The sequence below is a fragment of the Pongo abelii genome, chromosome 13 (assembly GCF_028885655.2).
Source record: "Pongo abelii isolate AG06213 chromosome 13, NHGRI_mPonAbe1-v2.0_pri, whole genome shotgun sequence".
In the NCBI taxonomy this organism is placed as follows: domain Eukaryota; kingdom Metazoa; phylum Chordata; class Mammalia; order Primates; family Hominidae; genus Pongo; species Pongo abelii.
In genome coordinates, this window is record NC_071998.2 from 58637002 (window position 1) to 58658482 (window position 21481).

General features: G+C 38.9%; 2 protein-coding genes across 9 annotated transcripts in view; both read left to right on the forward strand.

Annotated features, from left to right (window-relative positions):
- The window catches only part of ZNG1A (Zn regulated GTPase metalloprotein activator 1A), a 51947-nt gene extending 36719 nt beyond the window's left edge, over positions 1–15228 (forward strand). For 5 of the 7 annotated variants that reach the window (XM_009244490.4, XM_009244491.4, XM_024251842.3 and 2 more), the window contains 5 exon segments: positions 1315–1366; positions 12826–12894; positions 12998–13063; positions 14189–14318; positions 14706–15228. In XM_009244490.4, coding sequence (XP_009242765.1) covers positions 1315–1366; positions 12826–12894; positions 12998–13063; positions 14189–14318; positions 14706–14812 — 424 coding nt within the window. In that variant the 3' untranslated portion in view covers positions 14813–15228. 7 annotated transcript variants of the gene reach the window in all.
- A 1800-nt stretch (positions 15229–17028) lies between these two features.
- Positions 17029–20648, forward strand: LOC100462250 (forkhead box protein D4-like 1). 2 transcript variants are annotated; one of them, XM_009244496.4, is made up of 2 exons: positions 17029–19604; positions 19640–19802. In XM_009244496.4, the coding sequence occupies exons 1-2, from the start codon at positions 18523–18525 to the stop codon at positions 19800–19802; spliced, it is 1245 nt and encodes a 414-aa protein (XP_009242771.2). In that variant the 5' UTR covers positions 17029–18522. The 2 variants fall into 2 exon arrangements, with proteins under 2 accessions (XP_009242771.2, XP_054375983.1); XM_054520008.2 differs by having other exon boundaries at positions 17029–20648.
- Positions 20649–21481: the final 833 nt, after the last annotated feature.

Here is a 21481-nt window from a genome sequence, read left to right on the forward strand (position 1 = left end):
TTATATTTTATGCGTGCAGAATTTACATTTTATGTGTGCAGAGACAAAAATTGTTATAAGATTACAAGTTAATGTGCAAGATGATTTCCGATTCATGAATTTCAGGTTTTGATAGCATATCCTTATCCACTAGATTAGTCTTTTAAAAATGTGTATGATAGGGAAAAAATCGAGGGCATGAAATTCTGAGACTTACTGGGAACTAAACTTAAATATTCGTTGTTAGATTTTTTTTTTTTTTTTTTGCTGCATATGAAGTTTTAGGCAGTCATTGTCCAACAACATTAAATACTGAACATATGGGAAAAGCATATGATTTTTCAAAATGTTTTTCTAAAGTAATCTCATTCTACACTTAAGAGCAGTTATAATGCTTTAGTGACACTTGAAGTAGCTATTTAATGTGATCTCACCACTATAGGGAAGGCCATTGCATGACTTTTTTGTGTGTGCTTAACTGCTAAACAGGAGAATCTTTTCCTGAGCAACCAGCTGGGAAGGATTTAATTTGACATTCTCCCTACTGGGACCCCCCAAAGAGACTCATTCCCTCCAATAGTTCCTACAAGTTCTTTCTCTTTCCTAAACGTGCTCTTACTAATTTACCCCTCACTGTTCTTCAAGGCAAAACATCTGCAAGGTTTTAAGTCCTTTCCCCCTCCCGTCCTGTCCCCATCAGTGTTGAAATGTATGCTACAGTTGTTATGGTTGTAATTTGTTATGCCATATTGATCTTCTGGTGCTTTTCATATCAGAACAATGCATTTTTAACATTCTGACTTTCTTTTTCTCTCAATTGGTAACTGACTATATAGAAAATTTACATTTATGGATACTATTTGTTTTTTAATAAGTTCAAGGGAAAACATTGATAAAGGAAAATTTATCCTTTTAATTTTCTTTAGGTGCCAGCATTATTTTCATATTAGGAAGCAGGAGAAAATTAAGGAACTCTGAGCAATACTAGAATGGTTATATATATATTTAAGCTTGTATTAAACCTGTTGGAATGGTAAAGAAATCTACTGACATATTTAACCATACAAAATAGTGTTGCTAAAAGATTAATTTTTATCTTTATTCTGTGCATATGTATATATATGAATGTGTGGTTTTTTTTAAAGAAATTTTAGAAAAACTTAATCTGCCAGCTTTTCTCTATTGGAATTTGTGAACAGTGTGTAAAATTGGAATTACAGAATATTAGAATAGTCAGTTATGGAAAGTCACTTCATTATCCTTGTGTCACTAAATAACGTATAAAGTTAAATCAGAAGTGTATTCATCTCTGAATTTCTAATCAGTTGTTTTTAGTTTGCAGAAAAAACTTCAGCATGTGCCAGGAACACAACCTCACCTTGATCAGGTAAAGAAAAAAATGTAAATCCAAAATTCCTAATGAATGTTTTTAAAGGACCTCTTTAACTAAATAGGCTATGTTTAGGACTATTTTATTATAAACTTTTTCTAAAATGGTATTTTTGAACTGTGTTGATAATTTTTGGAATCTTAAATGCTTTTGACATAGTCTAATTCTATTTCTTAACACATAATAGGAATTCATCAAACCAGATTTGTTTTAGAATCTGAGGAAATCATGCTTTCTAGCCTTTCCATTCTGTAGATTGCTTAGCATATTGATTAGTTCTGATAGGGACTACTCCTTAAAAGCAGCCTGGGGGTTCTATAGGCAGTCTGTTTTTAAGTATGTTGAATTGTTTAAGGAAAGGTCTGATATAAGCATGGCTTATTTAAATAAAAATTGACTTGGAGTTTCACCTTCAGGTAGCACTATAAATTTGAACTCCTTAAGATGTTTTTCATGCTCTAAAATTCTAATCCCTAAGGTAAATATCTAAGATGCTAGGAGCAAATTAAATATAATTTTACTGTACCTGCATTTCTGTTAAGCAGGTCATAGATCGTAGAGCTTTAGGATAACTTCTTTGTTCCACTTAAAACCCTGAGGGGTGGAGTGGGGGATGTGTAAGTGAGCAGTGTGCCTAGTCTTCTTTCCTCTCTCTCAAGTGATCACTCAGTTTTTGAGTTGCTATTGGTTGTAATAGGGCCAAGATAACAGCTACTTGCATTTGTATTCATTTTGGTTCATATTTATGAGCAGGTTTACTACTATGTTTTTGGCACCTTTCCCTGTGAAACTTTTGTTAATAGGATATTCCTCTTCACTTATCTTTAAAATGAATAAATGAGAGAAATACAAGTCCTTGGAGATAGAATTTATGGTAAAAAAAAAACCCAGTTCTTTTTGATAGTCGGTATCTGTCATATAGATGAACATGAAGCACATTTGAGCTTCTGGGTAAAGAACGTGATGCCAAGAATCATAGGGATGAAAAGATGAAGAAAACGCAGTACTCACTTACCATGAACATTTGGAGCGGCCAGTGTCTCCATTCATAGAATCTCGAATGAACCCCTATTGTGGCAGTTATGATGCCTTGTAGTTTGGTTGAAATGCTTTTGCCTTGCATTAGCCTATAAATTCCTTAAATATAAAATCTTTATTGCTTAGTACAGGGCTTGGTGGATACTCAGTGAATATTTGTTAAAAGAATGAAAAGCTGTGTTTCTCAAATGGGGTATAAATCAGAATCACATGTGGAGCTTTTTTTAAAAAAATTCAATAACTCAGTAGTTCTCACCCCTCAATCTCCAGGATTGGGACTTGGGTATGTGTATATTAATGTATATTTTTAACATTTTATTATGGAAGATTTCAAAGATATAAAAGAATAAACAGAATAGTAAAGTAAACCCCTTGTATGCATCACCCAGTTTAAATGGCATCAACATTTAGCTGATTTTATTTCACCTATCCTCCCAACATTTCTTTTGCCTGGAGTATTTAAAAAAAAAAATGTTTTTTAATAGGAAATTTCAAACGTGCATAAGAGTGGAATAGTATAATGAGCCTGTATGTACCTATTGCCCTTGGTGTAGTGTATTAAAGCAAATTCCAGACATTATGTCATTTTACTACTAAATAGGGCATATCTATATTTTTGTAGCCTCTGTAGGAGATTCTGATGCACTGTCCTGCTTTAGATAATATAAACATAGGGAAAAATAGTATCACAGCCAAAGGGCTATGGGATTCAGAGGCATAAACAATTTCATTTGGTTCAGTGGATCTGAGGTGTAAGGGAGGAAATTTATCTTTTCCTCATCTATCACTAGATTCATGGCTGAGGTCTCTCTAACAAGACCAACTATCAAGAGAAATTTCAACATACAAATTTATTTAGTAAGTTTTACTTGACACGAACATTCATAAAACATAACTGTGTATGTTTTTTGTTAGTTATAATATGGAAGAGGATAGTAATGGAGAAGCATAATTAGATAAAACAGTATGGTCTAATAATAAACTGGGAAGAACTTAGCAAGGCCTGTTTGCTCAGATTTTTCTCTGTGACCCTTCATATTCAGACTTAAGGATGTTCTTTTCCTCTGTGTATAGAGAGGGCACCTCTTAAATGAGGGTCTTGTGACCTGCATCAGCGGAAGGTCAGAAAATCTTTCCTAGGTTTTATGACTTGCTTCAGGAGAGAAGGTGAGAGTGACTTTCCTGATTCTGCCATTTTTCTCAAATACTGAGGTGCCATATTTTGGGAAAGCATGTCCTGAACCCCATCAAATGCTTCATGAGGATAGTTTTTTTTTGTTTGTTTTGGTTTATTTATTTGCAAACAGTAAAGCATGCAAATGTGTAATTTTAGTATACAATTCAATGTTTGGGTTTTGTTTTTGGTTTTTTTTTGAGACGGAGTCTCGCTCCAGCTGGAGTCTCACCCAGGCTGGAGTGCAGTGGTGTGACCTTGGCTCACTGCAACTTCCTCCTTCTGGATTCAAGTGAGTCTTGTGCCTCAGCCTCCTGAGTAGCTGGGATTACAGGCATGTACCACCATGCCTGGCTAATTTTTTTTTTTTTTTTTTTTTTTTTTAGTAGAGATGGGGTTTCACCATGTTGGCCAAGCTGGTCTCAAACTCCTGACTTCAGGTGATCCACCCACTTCGGCCTCCCAAAGTGCTGGGATTACAGGCGTGAGCCACTGTGCCCGGCCTCAATGTATTTTTACGTATATTTGTACCTATATATCTGTCTATATGCACATTCAAACACATATCCTTCTAACTCCCACTCAGGTCAAGATATAAAAGATACCCAAAATTGTAAAGAGTTCCTTTTTGCCCCTTCCCAGTCAAAGAAGGGGTAAGTGCTATTCTGACTTACTTAGCAAAAAATAACCTTGAACTGGTAGGATTTTTTTTTGACAGGAAGAAGTAAGGATGAGAGCAATATGGATGTTTAAAAATGAGAAGGTGAGAATCTTATAGATGAGTAGGTCTCTGGTACAGAAGTCTTAGTGGAGAGTTGGTACTGGAATCCTGGTCTAAGGTATTAATACGGTTTTAATTTGCTAGACAAAGAGAACTCAAGCAGTGCTGTCTGTTATGTAAGCTAGATTGGACTTTAGAGTCAGGAGACCATGCGGGAAGATACTGTGTGATGAGGGCCTGAAACGTGTTGGTTACAGTGAGACTAGAAATGGGATAAATCCAGAGCTGTTTCACCAGTAGACTTGCCTGAATATCCTGTCTGAGTATGGATCAGAAAGAAAAGAAGGGGTGATGGGAAACAAGCCTAGATTGACTAGAGAAACCTAGAAATAGAAAAATCGGGAAGGCAAAGTGATTTGGATGATAATGCCATATATTCAGTTGTCCCTGGTGGCCAGATATTATACAGGCAAAGAAGAACAGATGGCTAGAGTGTGAAGGTACAGATTTTGAGTTTAAGCACATTAGGGGGCTTAGTGTTCTGGATGAAGAAAACATATAAAAGTTATTGCATGTTAGGTATTGTTTGCAAAAGAGTAGAAAATGGAGAAATAACCCAGTGGGTTAAAGAAGGAACAGACTAAATAAACAAACCTGAATAAGTTGTTCCTAAATTTTATTTTAGAGACAATTCCTCATTTTGCTTTAGTTTTCTGAATTATTGCCTCACTTTTCTGTTTCTTTCTGTGTCAACATACATGGGAAAAGGAGTTAATTTTAGATTCAAAACAAAAACTGGAAAAAAAAAGTCTGAAATGGGTAATACCAGGACATAGTATGTATGTGTTATTAAGGCTCTATCCCTGAATTTTTAATGCAGTTATCTGTTTTTCATGGATTCTTTGTTTATTCCCCATAAGGAACACCTGAGTTTGGAGAGTGGGAAGGTGGATGAGAAAACCCAAGTGACAAATAATGTTTAGTTTATTATTAGAACTAACTATGAGTTGTGACCCTTATCTTCTGCACTGGGAATTACAGATTTTTTCAGGGTTTTTCTAACGTGAAAAGAGTTTATTGGTGTAGGGAAAACATCTAGTTCCAAAATATAGATCACCCTTCTTGAGCCCCATGATGCGTTATCTTAATTTTTAAAGCCTTTTTGTCTCATACTGGAGTTTATTGTACCCTTGTACCCCTTAAAAATATTAAGTCACATATTTAACCTGACAAAAGCAAAAATCATTATAAAAATCTTTAGGCTGGATGTGGTGGCTCATACTTGTAATCCTAGTGCTTTGACAGGCCAAGGTGGGTGGATTGCTTAAAAACCCAGGAGTTGTAGACCAGCCTGGGCAACATGGTGAAACCCCATTTCTACAAAAAATACAAAAAATTAGCCAGGCATGGTGGCATGTACCTGTAATCCCAGCTACTCGAGAGGCTGAAGTGGGAAGATTGCTTTAGCCTGGGAGTTCAAAGCTGCAGTAAGCCATGATCGTGCCACTGTACTCCAGCCTGGGCAACAGAGTGAGACCCCATCTCAAAAAAATTTATTAAATTAAAATCTTTAATAATAAAGCAATTTTGAGTCGTATTTTGAGACATTCTCAATATAGTTTTCCAACTTGCATTAAAATACATTTTAAACATTTTTGAAGACTAAATTTCTTTTTTTTAACTGACAGTTAATGTTTCATTTGACAACCTTTTGCTGTATATTTTTATGTGGAGTTTTAGGTATTGTAGTGATTTCTTTAATGAAGAAAGAAAATAATTGTCATTTAAAAATGCATGTTATTATTACCCTATGCTATAAAAATAGTTTTAAAATAAAGTATGTTTATTAAGATTTAAAAATAAGTATAGTCATGCACTGCATAACAGCATTTTAGTCAGACTGCATAAGATTATGATGGAGCTGAAAAATTCCTGTCACACAAATACTTACCATTGTGTTATTATTTCCATACACTGTTCAGTACAGTAACATATATGCTGTACAGGTTTGTAGCCTAGGAGCAACAGGCTATACAGCATAGCTTAGGTGTTTAGTAGGTTATACCATCTAGGTTTGTGTAAGTACATTATCATGTTTCTATAACAACAAAATCGCCCAACAGCTCATTTCTCTTTATGTATCCACGACTGTATATTTTTTATTGTGGTAAAAAACACTTAACATGAGACCTACCTTCTTCACAAATTTTTAAGGGTACAATACAGTATTGTTAACTGTATGTACATTGTTATATAGCAGATCTCTAGAACTTTTCATCTTGTATGACTAAAATTATACCCGTTGAACAGCACCTCCCAATTTTCGTCTCCCTCTAACCCCTGGTAACCACCATTTTACTTTCTGATTTGATGAGTTTTACTGTTTTAGACACCTGATATTAGTGGATTCATGCAATAATTGTCCTTCTGTGACTGGCTTATTTCACTTAGTGTAATGTCCTCAAGATTCATCCATGTTGTAGCATATGACAGGATTTTTTTAAGGATACGTAATATTTGATTGTATGCATATTACCACATTTATTTTATCCATTCAACTGTCCTGGACATTTAGGTGGTTGTTAGTGTCTTGACTGCTGCGACAAAATAAGCACTTTTAGAAGTCTCACATTTGCAAGTTCAATTTGAACCTTTTTTTAGTCTACTTGTACTTTTCATAACAAGCAAGAAAGCACTTTTCTGCTTTTCCTATTACTAGTAACAGTGGAGATTAAATATCTCATGTTTTTGGGCATTCTAGAGCCCAACACATCACCTGTTCCTTTCCATACTACCACAACTGACAATCTCTGGAAAGTGCTACCTCCCTGCAGCAGGCCAACCAGCACAAAAATAGTACATTAAACCAGCAAAGCTAAGAACCCTCAAAGAGTACATTTCACCCTCCTACCACCTCCACTGGAACACGTGCTGGTATCCATGGCTGAGAGACCCACAGATGGTTTACATCTCCCGACTCTGTGCAGACTACCCCCCAGTACCAGCCTGGAGCCTGGTAGACTTGCTGGGTGGGCTAGATCCAGAAGAGAGATAGCAATCACTACAGCTCAGCTCTCAGGAAGTCACATCCATAGGAAAAGGGAGAGAGTACTACATCAAGGGACAAAAGAATCTGAACAACAGCCTTCAGCCCTAGACCTTCTCTCTGACAGAGCCTACCCAAATGAGAAGGAACCAGAAAACCAACCCTGGTAGTATGACAAAACAAGGTTCTTTAACACCCCCAAAAAATCACACTAGCTCACCAGCAATGGATCCAAATTAAGAAGAAATCCCTGATTTACTTGAAAAAGAATTCACTAGGTTGATTATTAAGCTAAGGCACCAGAGAAAGGTGAAGCCCAATGTAAGGATATTTTAAAAAAAAAATGATACAAGAAGTAAAGGGAGAAATATTCAATGAACTAGATAGCATAAATAAAAAACAATCAAAACTTTAGGAAATAATGGACACACTTATAGAAATATAAAATGCTCTGGAAAGTCTTAGCAATAGAATTGAACAAGTAGAAGAAAGAAATTCAGAGCCTGAAGACGAGGTCTTCTAATTAACCCAATCCAATAAAGACAAAGAAAAAAGAATAAGAAAATATGAACAAAGCCTTCAAGAAATCTGGAATTATGTTAAATGACCAAACCTAAGAATAACCAGCATTCCTGAGGAAGAAGAGAAATCTAAAAGTTTGTAAAACATATTTGGGGGAATCATTGAGGAAAACTTCCCCAGCTTTGCTAGAGACCTAGATATCCAAATACAAGAAGCACAAAGAACACCTGGGAAATTCATCTCAAGAAGATCAACATCTAGGCACATTGTCGTCAGGTTATCTAAAGTTAAGATGAAAGAAAGAGCTGTGAAACAAAAGCACCAGGTAACCTATAAAGGAAAACCTATCAGATTAACAGCACGTTTCTCAGCAGAAACCCTGCAACCAAAAGGGATTGGAGCCCTATCTTCAGCCTCCTCAAACAAAACAATTATCAGCTGAGAATTTTGTATTCAGCAAAACTAAGCTTCATATATGAAGGCAAGATACAGCTTTTTCAGACAAACAGAGAATTCACCACTACCAAGCCACCAGTGCAAGAATGCTAAAAGGAGCTCTAAATCTTGAAACAAATCCTGGAAACACATCAAAACAGAACCTCTTTAAAGCATAAATATCACAGGACCTATAAAACAAAAATACAATTAGAAAAACAACAACAACAAAAAAACAAGGTATACAGGCAACAAATAGCATGATGAATAGAATGGTACCTCACATCTCAATACTAACGTTGAATATAAATGGCCTAAATGCTCCACTTAAAAGATACAGAATTGCAGAATGGATAAGAATTCACTAACCAACTATCTGTTGCCTTCAAGAGTCCCACCTAACACATAAGGACTCACATAAACTTAAGGTAAAGGGGTGGACCAAGACATTTCATGCAAACGGACACCAAATGTGAGCAGGAGTAGCTATTCTTATAATAGACAAAACAAACTTTAAAGAAACAGCAGTTTAAAAAGACAAAGAGGGACATTATATAATGATAAAAGGCTTTGTCCAACAGTAAAGTATCACAATCCTAAACATACGCACCTAACACTGGAGCTCCCAAATTTATAAAAGAATTACTAATAGACCTAAGAAATGAGACAGACAGCAACACAATAATAGTGAGGGATTTTAATACTCCACTGACAGCACTGGACAGGTCATCAAGACAGAAAGTCAACAAAGAAACGGTGGATTTAAACTATACCTTGGAACAAACGGAGTTAAAAGATATATACAGAATATTCCATCCAACAACCACAGAATATACATTCTGTTCAACAGCACATGAACTTTCTCTAAGATAGACCATATGATAGCCAACAAAATGAGCCTCAATAAATTTTAAGAAACTTAAAATTATATCAAGCACTCTCTCAGACCACAGTGGAATAAAACTGGAAATCAACTCCAAAAGGAACCTTCAAAACCATGCAGATACATGGAATAACCTGCTCCTGAATGATCATTGGGTCAAAGATGAAATCAAGATGGAAATGTAAAAATTCCTCAAACTGAATGACAGTAGTGACACAACCTGTCAACCTCTGGGATACAACAAAGCTGGTGCTAAGAGGAAAGTTCATAGCCCTAAATGCCTACATCAAAAAGTTGGAAAGAGCACAGACAATCTAAGGTCACACCTCAAGGAACTAGAGAAACAAGAACAAACCCAGCAGAAGAAAGGAAAGAAGATCAGAGCGGAATTAAATGAAATTGAAACAAAACAAAAAAATCCAAAAGATAAATGAAACAAAAAGCTGGTTCTTTGAAAAGATAAATAAAATTGATAGACCCATTAGCAAGATTAGCCAAGAAAAGAGAGAAAATCCAAATAAGCTCAATAACAAATGAAACGGGAGATATACAGCTGACACCACAGAAATACAAAAGATATTCAAGGCTACTATGAACACCTTTACATGCATAAACTAGAAAACCTAAAATAGATGGATAAATTCCTGGAAAGATACAACCCTCCTAGCTTAAATCAGGAAGAATTACCCTGAACAGACCAGTAACAAGCAGGGAGATTGAAATGGTAATTTTAAAATTACCAACAAAAAAGTATCCAGGACTAGATGGATTCACAACAGAATTCCACCAGATATTCAAAGAAGAATTGGTACCAGTCCTAAAGACACTATTCCACAAGAGAGAGAAAGAAGGAATCATTCGATGAAGCCAGTATCACCCCAATACCAAAACCAGGAAAGGACATAACCAAAGAAGAAAACTACAGACCAATATCCTTGAACATAGATGCTAAAATCCTTAAGAAAATTCTAGCTAACTGATTCCAACAACATATCAAAAAGATAATCCACCATGATCAAGGGGTTTCATACCAGGGATGCAGGGATGGTTTAATATACACATACACATACCCAAAGCAAGACTAAGCAAAAAGAACAAATCTGAAGGCATCACATTACCTGATTTCAAACTTATACTATGAGGCCATAGTCACCAAAACAGCATGGTACTGTTATAAAAATAGGCACATAGACCAATGGAACAGAATAGAGAACCCAGAAATAAACCCAAATACAGCCAACTGATCTTCAACAAAGCAAACAAAAACGTAAAGTGGGGAAAGGATACCCTTTTCAACAAATGGTGCTGGGATAATTGGCTAGCCACATGTAGGAGAATGAAACTGGATCCTCATCTCTCACTGTATACAAAAATCAACTCAAGATAGATTAAAGACTTAAATCTAAGACCTGAAACTATAAAAATTCTAAAAGACACCATTGGAAAAATCCTTCTAGACATTGGCTTAGGCAAGGATTTCATGAACCCAAAAGCAAATGCAATAAAAACAAAGATAAATAGCTGGGACTTAATTAAACTAAAGAACTTTTGCACAGCAAAAGGAACAGTCAGCAGAGTAAACAGACAACCCACAGAGAAGGAGAAAATCTTTCATAATATATACATCTGACAAAGAACAAATATCCAGAATCTACAATGAACTCCAACGAATCAGCAAGAAAAAAACAAACAATTCCATCAAAAAGTGGGCTAAGGACATGAATAGACAATTCTTAAAAGAAGATATACAAATGGCCAATAAACATACGGAAAAATGCTCAACATCACTAATGATCAGGGAAATGCAAATCAAAACCACAGTGCGATACCACCTTACTTCTGCAAGAATGGCCATAAGATGTTGGCATGGATGTGGTGAACAGGGAACACTTCTACACTGCTGGTGGGAATGTAAACTAGTACAACCACTATGGAAAACAGTATGGAGATTCCTTAAAGAACTAAAAGTAGAACTACCATTTGATCCAGCAATGCCACTACTAGGTATCCACCCAGAGGAAAAGAAGTCATTATACAAAAAAGATATGTGCACACGCATGTTTATAGCTGCACAATTTGTAATTGCAAAAACGTGGAACCAACCCAAATGCCCATCAGTTAATGCATGGATAGAGTAACTGTGATATATATACAGACAACGGAGTACTACTCAGCCATAAAAAGGAGTGAATTAATGGCATTCGCAGTGACCTGGATAAGATTGGAGACTATTATTCTAAGTGAAAGAACTCAGGAATGGAAAACCAAACATCGCTATGTTCTCACTCATAAGTGGGAGCTAAGCTATGAGGATGCAAAGGCATAAGAATGACACAATGGACTTTGGGGACTCAGGGAGAAAGGGTGGGAAGGGGATGAGGGATAAAAGACAAAAATTGGGTGCAGTGTGTACTGCTCAGGTGATGGGTATACCAAAATCTCACAAATCACCACTAAAGAAGTTAACCAACACCACCTGTTCCCCAATAATCTATGGAAAGAAAGAAATGTCTCATATGTTTCTGCCTAAATTGGTCTTTAATACTTACCTTTAGCGATTCTCTGAGTTTGGATTATAAAATAGTTTTGGTCTTTTTGTATTTTCTGCTGTAAGCCTGTATGATTATGTAATGGTGAGTAAAATTGCTAGGCCAGATATGCAGTTCTAGGAAGTTATGCAAAGCTGTGCTTTAGTATATTATTTTCTACCTTTTTTAAAGTCATTTTGAGCTTGGCTTTTGAGCCTCTATTTTCCAAGGTGGGGTGTATGTTTTTATAATGTTATGCTTAGCCCTTGTGTATTTTCATCTCTGAGTTTGAAATTTGGGGTTATATTGGCAAAGGGAGGTTTGGGTTTTAATTATGTGACCTGTTAGAGGAAATGTTAAGCTTGTGTTTCTTTAGGGTAGACAGTGAGAGATTTATCAAGATAAAGAAGAAAAATAAATCCTAAAGTTAATATTCAATACATGATGATGTCACCCTTACTAAAGCCAAAGGAGGCATTATCCTATCATTCTCATTGCTAAGAACTCTTCTTTTGGCACATGCTTATTCAGTTAAAGATAAGCCAAGCCTTTCTTTTGTATTTTTTTTTAAGAGAACAAATTTACTTTGGTTTTGAGTTTTATTCCTGGCTCTGGGTAGCTTATTTTTTTGACCCTTATTTTCCCCAATTTATAAAATGAAATAGTTATCTTCATTCCCCAGGATTGTTGTGAAGAGTAAGTCAAAAGATAAAATGAGGTGACTCAGGCAAAAGTACCTGGCCTTGTGTAGTGAGTACATTGTATGTGTTACATATATTCTTATTGCTGAGAATCCACGAAAGAATGAATTAAATAATGAGGACCCTTTTGTCGGGTTTTTGAGTGAGTTTTTTAAAATACAAGGTAGTAGTTTGTGTAAATACTAAATCCATTGGTACCTCTGCAGAATGTAGGAAATGGAGTTTCTAATTCCAAAAAAACAGCACATATGCTGAGGAAAGTATAATACCTAATATATGTGGTTTAAGCACACATGTTTAAGCAATGTAAAATTCCATGAATATGTTCCTTTTCATCTTAAAATTTGTGATTTAAAAAATATATTGATATTACTATAAAGAATTATTATTATTTCCCTTGGTTTACAGAGTATTGTTACAATCACATTTGAAGTACCAGGAAATGCAAAGGAAGAACCTCTTAATATATTTATTCAGGTGAATGCAATTTTTAACTGATTAATGATTTATCAACGATTTTGTTACATAGTTGTTGCTATTAGCAGTGGTTGGTATTATTAAAATATGTCACTTGATACAGAATCTCCTGTGGGAAAAGAATGTGAGAAACAAGGACAATCACTGCATGGAGGTCATAAGGCTGAAGGTACAGTTTACTGTTGCAGACTTTTGGACAAAGTCCTTTTCTTGGCTGTTATAAAAACTATATTTGGTTTTAAACAGAAACACTGGTTTTAGTACAAATCATCTTTGTCTACTTTCATTTTTCTTTATTATTTTCATGATTGAAAAGGAGCTTTGGAAATCACTGCATAAGGCATGAGTTATTTGCACAACTTCCTTTCGGGTTGCAGCTAGAACAACCTGTGTGCTTTGAAATGTTACCTTCTGCTCTCTATTCCCAAGTACAGAGAAATAATGTTGCAAATCTCACTTCTGCTGAACATTATGCTTCCTGATGCATTTAGCAGACACTTAACATTTGTCATACTCTAAACAAAGTTACAAAGGACTAGAAGAATTCTTGTTCTGTATTTAGAAACCCACTCACATTACTTGATATTTGGGTATTTAAGTCATGAAAGGTATTTCTTCCAGGAAGCAGTGATTCTAGGTGTATGCTTAACCAGTCAGTTGAGTGTCTACTCTTGTGTGTTCACAAGTGTGCACAAAGTTTTTGGTATATTAAGAACATTATTTCAAATAAATTAATTTCATCCCCATAGGAGCCAGTTTATCAGATAATTCGTTTCTCATTTCTGCAAATCAATACAAAACGAGCTTTTATTCAGATAAATATAATAGTTTTTCTTTATTTCATCATTGTTCATTGATTGCAACCCATTTCTAAAACAAATTATTTAATATAACCAAAATCCTTTAACTTCTCAACTTTTCCCACTAAAACTGTGAAACATTATATAAAATCTTTAATCAGTAGGATATGATACATATTTCATCATTTTGTTTCAGGTTTTGGTTGTGATAAATAACACTGAAAAACCATCCTAATATATTTATTAACTTTATCATTAGAAAAGGGGATTGTTCAAAAAAAAAAATCAATACACAGAAACCTTTTTTGAAAATTAAAAACATTAAGAAACTTCTTGTAATTCACAAATAATTGGAATTAAGTAATTTTCTCAGCTTAAGAGTTTGTATTTTTTAAGTGAATATCAATAATTAATCCATTAACATCGATGCTCTATTTCTGCTTTTAAGTTTGAACTGAGGCTGATTAATGTTCAGTCAATTCTCCTTTGAGCAGGGATTGGTGTCAATCAAAGACAAATCACAACAAGTGATTGTCCAGGGTGTCCATGAGCTCTATGATCTGGAGGAGACTCCAGTGAGCTGGAAGGATGACACTGAGAGAACAAATCGATTGGTCCTCATAGGTAAGTCTCAAAGGATTAACAGTTTCAAAACAAAGTGAAAAATATATTTGAAAGGGATATCATGTGCCACTTAAACAAATTAACCATTCAGGTCCTCTTTTATAACTAAATAAACTTGTGGTCAGTGTTTCGTCTTTATCATGTTATAACATTCATAAAAGCTTGTTAGGACTTTTGTTCTTTTTCAGTTTTAGAAAAGTGATTAATCCAAGCACCAATGTGGTTTTGATGTACTGAACTGGAAAGTTAAAGATGGAATCACTCAATTACTATTCTTTTTGTAGATTTCTAAACACCATAAAGCATTTAATGAACTGGAATTGATAGGTGAACTGTGTCATTTTAATAAGCATAATGTAATCACGTCATATTTTGTTTTGTTTGCAGGCAAGAATTTAGATAAGGATATCCTTAAACAGCTATTTATAGCTACTGTGACAGAAACAGAAAAGCGGTGGACAGCACATTTCAAAGAAGATCAAGTTTGTACATAACACTAGAAGCATTTCTTATCAAAAGGATTGGATAATAAAAATAAGTTTCTACTGGGTATATTTCAAGCATTTATTTATTACTTTAGTTATGAATTCCAATATACTTTAAAATGGTATTTATTTTACAGCATACATAAAATGTAGCAAATCAGTACTGTAAAACATTTAACATTCATACAATTATATATAATATCTTTTTTTAAGAATGGTATTTCACAAAAATATCTTGAAATTGGCTTTGGAGTTTACATATACTGAACATGAAAATTTATAATAATGATGATAAAACTTTCAACATTGTCATTTTTTCTTAGAACTTCAGTTGATTGCAGAGATATAATGATTACATTGTTATTAAATTTTTTTAAAACAAGTGTCACCATTTTATGACATGAAATAAAAGGTTATGACTGTTATTGATGTTGATGTTGACGACCTGATCACCTGGCTGAAGGAGTGTTTGTCAGGTTTCTCCATTGTGAAGTTACTCTTTTCCCCCATTTCATACTGTGCTCTTTGGAAGGAAGTCACTATGCACAGCCCACACTAAGGAATGGGGAGTTGTAATGTACTTTCTTGGGAGTGGTCTATGTAGTTAATTGAAATTCTTCTGCAAGGGACAGTTGTCCATTTCTCTTTGTTTATTAGTTCGATCATTTATGTTTATCAGTGTGGACACATGAATATTTTATACTTTGGGTTACAATTTAATACTACTTTATTTTGTTGCTCAGATTATCCCAGCTTTGGCCATTGGGAACTCCTTCAGTTTTCTCCTGTTCCCCCTTTGACATACCCCCATTAATGTGGGTTTTGTGTTTTGTTTTTGAGCGCCTACTTATTTTTCTCCTTTAATTTTAAATAACCCCAATCCCTGTTGAAGCTGGCGCTAGGAAAACTAACAATACTCCCTTTCCCAGGTCATCCAATTCCCATGCTGATGGAGGAAATGTGCCTCACATGCCGGGGGCGCTGGGGAGGAGGCGTCTGGGATTATGTGGTTGAATAAGACACCTGGCCTGGCCCTCCTGGAGCTTAGTTTAGTAGGTCACACAAGCAGTCATTGGTAAATTTGGGATTCAAACAAATCTGTTAGGCTCAAACCTGTCTGTTATTTGTTCTCCAAGCTTCATATAAACTGAGGAGCCTTAAAGGGTAAAAACTTCAGGAGCAGCGAAGTTTTAAAAAAAGATTAGCAAGAAAGCTCTTTTCCAGATTTTATCCTGAAGGCACTAGCTACTTTAAGCTATTTTTTATTATATTTTGCCCTTGCAGTTGGCATTTGATTTGTCACTGAACACTCATTGTCATAATTATAGACGCTATGTGACTATCAATGGCATAATATTCTTTTATGCTGCATTTTTATTAGATGGCACCTCAAAGTTTTCCCAAGTAGGTGGGTTTTAAATTATGAATATATACCGTGGCATAGTGTCTTACTTAGTATTTTAATAAGATCCTTATTTACATAACAAATATTTGTTTTATTCCTCTGTAGTGCTACTTTAGTCTCTGAGCTAGTTTTAATGAAGCCAATCTAAAAATCGTGTTACTTCTAAGGATGTTGAGTGAGTGAGTTGAACAGTTCTGCTGTCATATTGCCCCTCCCCAGTGCAGATAGTGAATGAGGACCCACTGATTTAAAGGCAACACTGCAGCCCCTTCTTGCCTCATTGAAGTCCCAAGTTTTATTATTACAGTAAAAGCACTTAATGTTGACATTTCTGAAAGAATGAAGAGGCCGGGCACGGCGGCTCACGCCAGTAATCCCAGCACTTTGGGAGGCTGAGGCAAGTGGATCATGAGGTCAGGACATCGAGACCATCCTGGCTAACGGTGAAACCCCGTCTCTACTAAAAATACAAAAAATTAGCCAGGCGTGGTGGCGAGCGCCTGTAGTCCCAGCTACTTGGGAGGCTGTGGCAGGAGAATGGCGTGAACCCGGGAGGCGGAGCTTGCAGTGAGCTGAGATCGCCCCACTGCACTCCAGCCTGGGCGACAGAGCGAGACTCCATCCCAAATAAATAAATAACCAACCAAATTAGCCGGGCGTGGTGGCGGGCGCCTGTAGTCCCAACTACTCAGGAGGCTGAGGCAGGAGAATGGCGTGAACCCGGGAGGTGGAGCTTGCAGTGATCCTAGATTGTGTCACTGCACTCCAGCCTGGGCGACAGAGCGAGACTCCATCCCAAATAAATAAATAACCAACCAAATTAGCCGGGCGTGGTGGCGGGCGCCTGTAGTCCCAACTACTCAGGAGGCTGAGGCAGGAGAATGGCGTGAACCCGGGAGGTGGAGCTTGCAGTGATCCTAGATTGTGTCACTGCACTCCAGCCTGGGCGACAGAGCCACTCCGTCTCAAAAAAAAAAAAAAAAAAAAAAAAAGGAAAAAAAGAATGAAGAGCTAGAGCCAGGCATAGTGGCAGGCCTGTAGTCCCACCTACTCAGGAGGCTGAGGAGGGAGGATCACTTGAGCCCAGGAATTCAAAGCTAGCCTGTGCAACATAGACCCTGTCTCTAAAAATGAATTGGTTAAAAAGGATGAAGAAAGGAAGGAGGAAAGGGAGAGAGAGAAGCCCTTATAGACTGGGTGCATTTCTTGTATGTGGGGCCACTGTGTAAGAACAGGATTTTTCAAACTGGGCCCATACTGGTATGTGTGAAATCAATTTAGTTGGTTATGGCCATTTTTTTTTTAAAAGGAAATATCAGTGATCACTATAGTGTAAGTATATTGTTTCGCGAAACCCATCTTGGTTACGTATTATGTCTGTATGTGTAAGACTGTGATATAAAACGTATTTCTTACTGTGGTTAAATATTCAAAGAAGTTGGAGAACCATTGCTGCAAGGGGACAGAGGACTCCGTGTGAGCTCTCCTGCCTTCCCTGAATAAACTTACACAATTTAGTGCTGGGACATTTGAACCTTTTCTGAAAATTTGAGTCAGGGAGAGCATCTTGGGGAGGTGGGGAGGAAGGTAGAAGGAGCAAAGCAACACCCCCCTGAAGCCTGGGAATATTGTCAGAACCTTAAATATAATTCAGCTCACCATTCTGGATAAGGACAGACTCTACCAATGAAAATGGGTGATTACCAGCTGTGAAACACAAAAACATACTTTTACGGTTACACATTCCTTTACAAACAACCGTGTACATTTCAGCCTCCCGCCCCACCATTTCTTTTCTCCAGGAGGGAAGGCTGCATGTTGAGGTGGTCATAGAATGTTGAGTATCATACTTTCCTACCTCGCTTTTATTTGCGCGGTTTTAAATGCGCCTGAACAGAACCCATGCAAAGGCTTGCCAACTGGCTGGCTGCGCCGGATGAGTAGAGCATCTTCCTTGGTGGCAGGTGGGTGCGAGGAGGAGGGGGCTGGGCTTTTCTCCGTACCGGTGTTTGCCCAGAAGACCCTCATCATTGGACTACGTCAGGAGGAAGTGGCACCGCTCCGAGGTAGGGGAAGAAGGGTTATAAAGGGGGGAGTCCACCACACATGGTCTCGAAGAAGCTTTTATAAAAGGCAAAGGCATCTTTGCTGGACGTTGTTGGAAAGGAGTAGAAACAAGCAGACGAAAACATCCCAAAGGGTAACCACTAGCTTTCCTGCTTCTTGCAACATTCATCCCAGGCTTCCAGCTCAGCCCGCCCCAGGCCAGGTGATCGGCCGCCACATCCCCTGCGACTGAAACACCTGCTCCTCCATGAACTTGCCAAGAGCTGAGCGCCTTCGCTCCACGCCGCAGCGCAGCCTCCGGGACTCCGATGGGGAAGACGGTAAAATCCATGTCCTGGGAGAGGAGGAAGATGAAGACGAGGAGGAAGATGAGAAGGAAGTGAGCCAGCAGTTCCTAGAGCAGTCGCCCCAGCCGGGGCTGCAGGTGGCCCGGTGGGGCGGGGGTGCGCTTCCCCGAGAGCACATCGAAGGCGGCGGCGGCCCGAGCGACCCCTCAGAGTTTGGCACCAAGTTCAGGGCACCGCCAAGGTCTGCGGCGGCCTCTGAAGATGCCCAGCAGCCGGCAAAGCCCCCCTACTCGTACATCGCGCTCATCACCATGGCCATCCTGCAAAGCCCGCACAAGCGCCTCACGCTCAGCGGCATCTGCGCCTTCATTAGTGGCCGCTTCCCCTACTACCGCCGCAAGTTCCCCGCCTGGCAGAACAGCATCCGCCACAACCTCTCGCTGAACGACTGCTTCGTCAAGATCCCCCGCGAGCCGGGCCACCCAGGCAAGGGCAACTACTGGAGCCTGGACCCCGCCTCCCAGGACATGTTCGACAATGGCAGCTTTCTCCGGCGTAGGAAGCGTTTCAAGCGCCACCAACTGATCCCAGGAGACCACCTGCCCCACCCCTTCCCTCTACCTGCTGCACACGCCGCCCTGCACAACCCCCACCCAGGCCCTTTGCTTGGGGCCCCTGCCCCGCCGCAGCCTGTGCCGGGGGCCTACCCCACCACCGCCCCCGGGAGACGCCCGTACGCTCTACTGCACCCGCATCCTCTTCGCTACCTACTGCTCTCGGCCCCCGCCTATGCCGGGGCACCGAAGAAAGCAGAAGGCGCGGACCTGGCGACCCCCGGCACCCTTCCCGTGCTGCAGCCCTCACTTGGTCCTCAGCCTTGGGAGGAGGGCAAGGGTCTGGCTTCGCGACCGGGAGGCGGATGCATCTCTTTCAGCATTGAGAGTATTATGCAAGGGGTCAGGGGAGCGGGTACAGGGGCTGCGCAGAGTTTGTCCCCGACCGCTTGGAGCTACTGCCACCTGCTCCAGCGACCATCATGCCTGTTGCATCCCCAGGCCGCTGCCCCTTTGCTGCAAGTGTCCGCTGCCGCCGCTGCTCGGACAATTTTGCAGCAACAGCAGCAGCATCAGGAGGAGGACTGCTCCAACGGCTGCGCTCCCACCAAGGGCGCGGTGCTGGGTGGGCACCTGTCGGCCGCCTCGGCGCTGCTGAGGTATCAGGCAGTGGCAGAGGGCTCTAGGCTGACATCGCTGGCTGCCCCTTTGGGCGGAGAGGGGACCTCACCAGCTTTTTGAGTATCACCCACGCCCAGTTCCCTGGCCCACTCCGCAGGGCCCTCCTAGAGCAAGGTGGGAGGAGGGAGCGACACGCAGCTGCTCACTCCACCTTGCGCGGCCCATACTGGGCTTGTGCATCTGAATCCCGCTGGAGAGCAAACACGAACTTCTGTTCGCTGCAAAATGGTTAGAAAGAAACAGCTGGATTACGTTCCTCTAAAAACCACCTGAACGTAACCTTCGCAGGGCGTCAAGTCGTCTTTTCTTGCCTTCGGTTGTGGCTTCTACGGTTTTCCCGATTTGCACATTTCCTGGGGTGCTATGAACGTGAGTGGGGTATTTTGTTCTGGCATTAAAAGAAAAACAAGCAAGCAACAAAAACACAGCCTCCGATGCCAAACATGTTCCCCCTTCTTCACTTCCTTGAAACTGGAAGTATTATTCCTAAGTCAAGTGCAAAATGCTTCTGCTCTCTGTGTCTTCCAGATAGGGATGTTTAATGTAAGTAGGATATTAATTTCAGAACATTGATTTCTTATCTGTGTGTCTGACGTGCCATCTTTAATGTTAAAATTAAGATGTTAAAATTAAGCCTAGTTATATAGACGAAATAAAATGCTAAGTCACTATACTACATCGTTTATTTTCTATTACGTCTCATTCTTCCCTTTCTAAATGGAACTTTTTAAAACACACATTATTTTCTCTCAATTTATTTTCACAATTCATATTTATTATAGATAGCAGAAGTAATCCATTTTAATATGGCCTTTAAAAATTCCAAGTATTTGAGGTTGAAAATGTCCTGGCTTTTAAAATAGGAAATTTACTATTTATGAGACTTCCAAAAGAAAAGAATAGGAAGGCATGTAAATATATTCTCCATTTATTTTTCATCACCCCCAACAAGCTGGAAAACCATTTGAGATCAATTTGGAATGTAGTGGCCAACATGTACTCAGGGAAAAATAAAAGGATATATACATATATATATATTTTAAGCACTAGAATTTTCAAAACTTATTTCTTAAAAAAAAAAAAAACTCTGAAAAGACTTTGCAACTAGAAAGGTTTAAGTGTTACTCGGCGTCAGGGGACGGAGTGGGGGGAACCAGACAAGAACGCCCATCATGAATTGCTCCCCACAAAGAAAACAAATTTCTAGGAACTTGGCCGTTTTCCCCTGTCCTGAGTGGGGTTCTCGATTCCGTGCCGCTTTAAGAGAAGCTGCTCTGTGAATGTGAGAAAGTTTTTCCCCCAGTCCCCATCTACTCCCCACCCCCAGCTATGAATTTCTTATTTCAGGAGGGAGGACAAACATGGAGACACACATTTTTACAGTAGTCTAATTGGCCGATTTTTCTCCGGCTTCTCTTCTCCATCCTGTCTCTTGGAATTTCTTGGCATGCCCTACCTGAGATCCCCTACGGGAGATTTCCTCCTGGCTCCTGCGGTTCTGAGGACGTTCTGAAAAGTTGCCAAGCCCCACCTTTGTTAGCTGCCCAGACCCCAGCTTCCAATTCTTCCCTCTTCTTTGCACAGGTAGCCGTCAGCCCCATAGCACCACCAGCGTCCGAAATAGACCACTTTTAGCAAATCCGGCCGGGCTGGGGCAGTCTAAGAGTTTGGAAACAAAGTGAGA

Bases quoted from the DNA above. Each gene is read 5' to 3' on its own strand.
- LOC100462250 (XM_054520008.2), top strand. From the start codon at position 18,523: ATGAACTTGCCAAGAGCTGAGCGCCTTCGCTCCACGCCGCAGCGCAGC.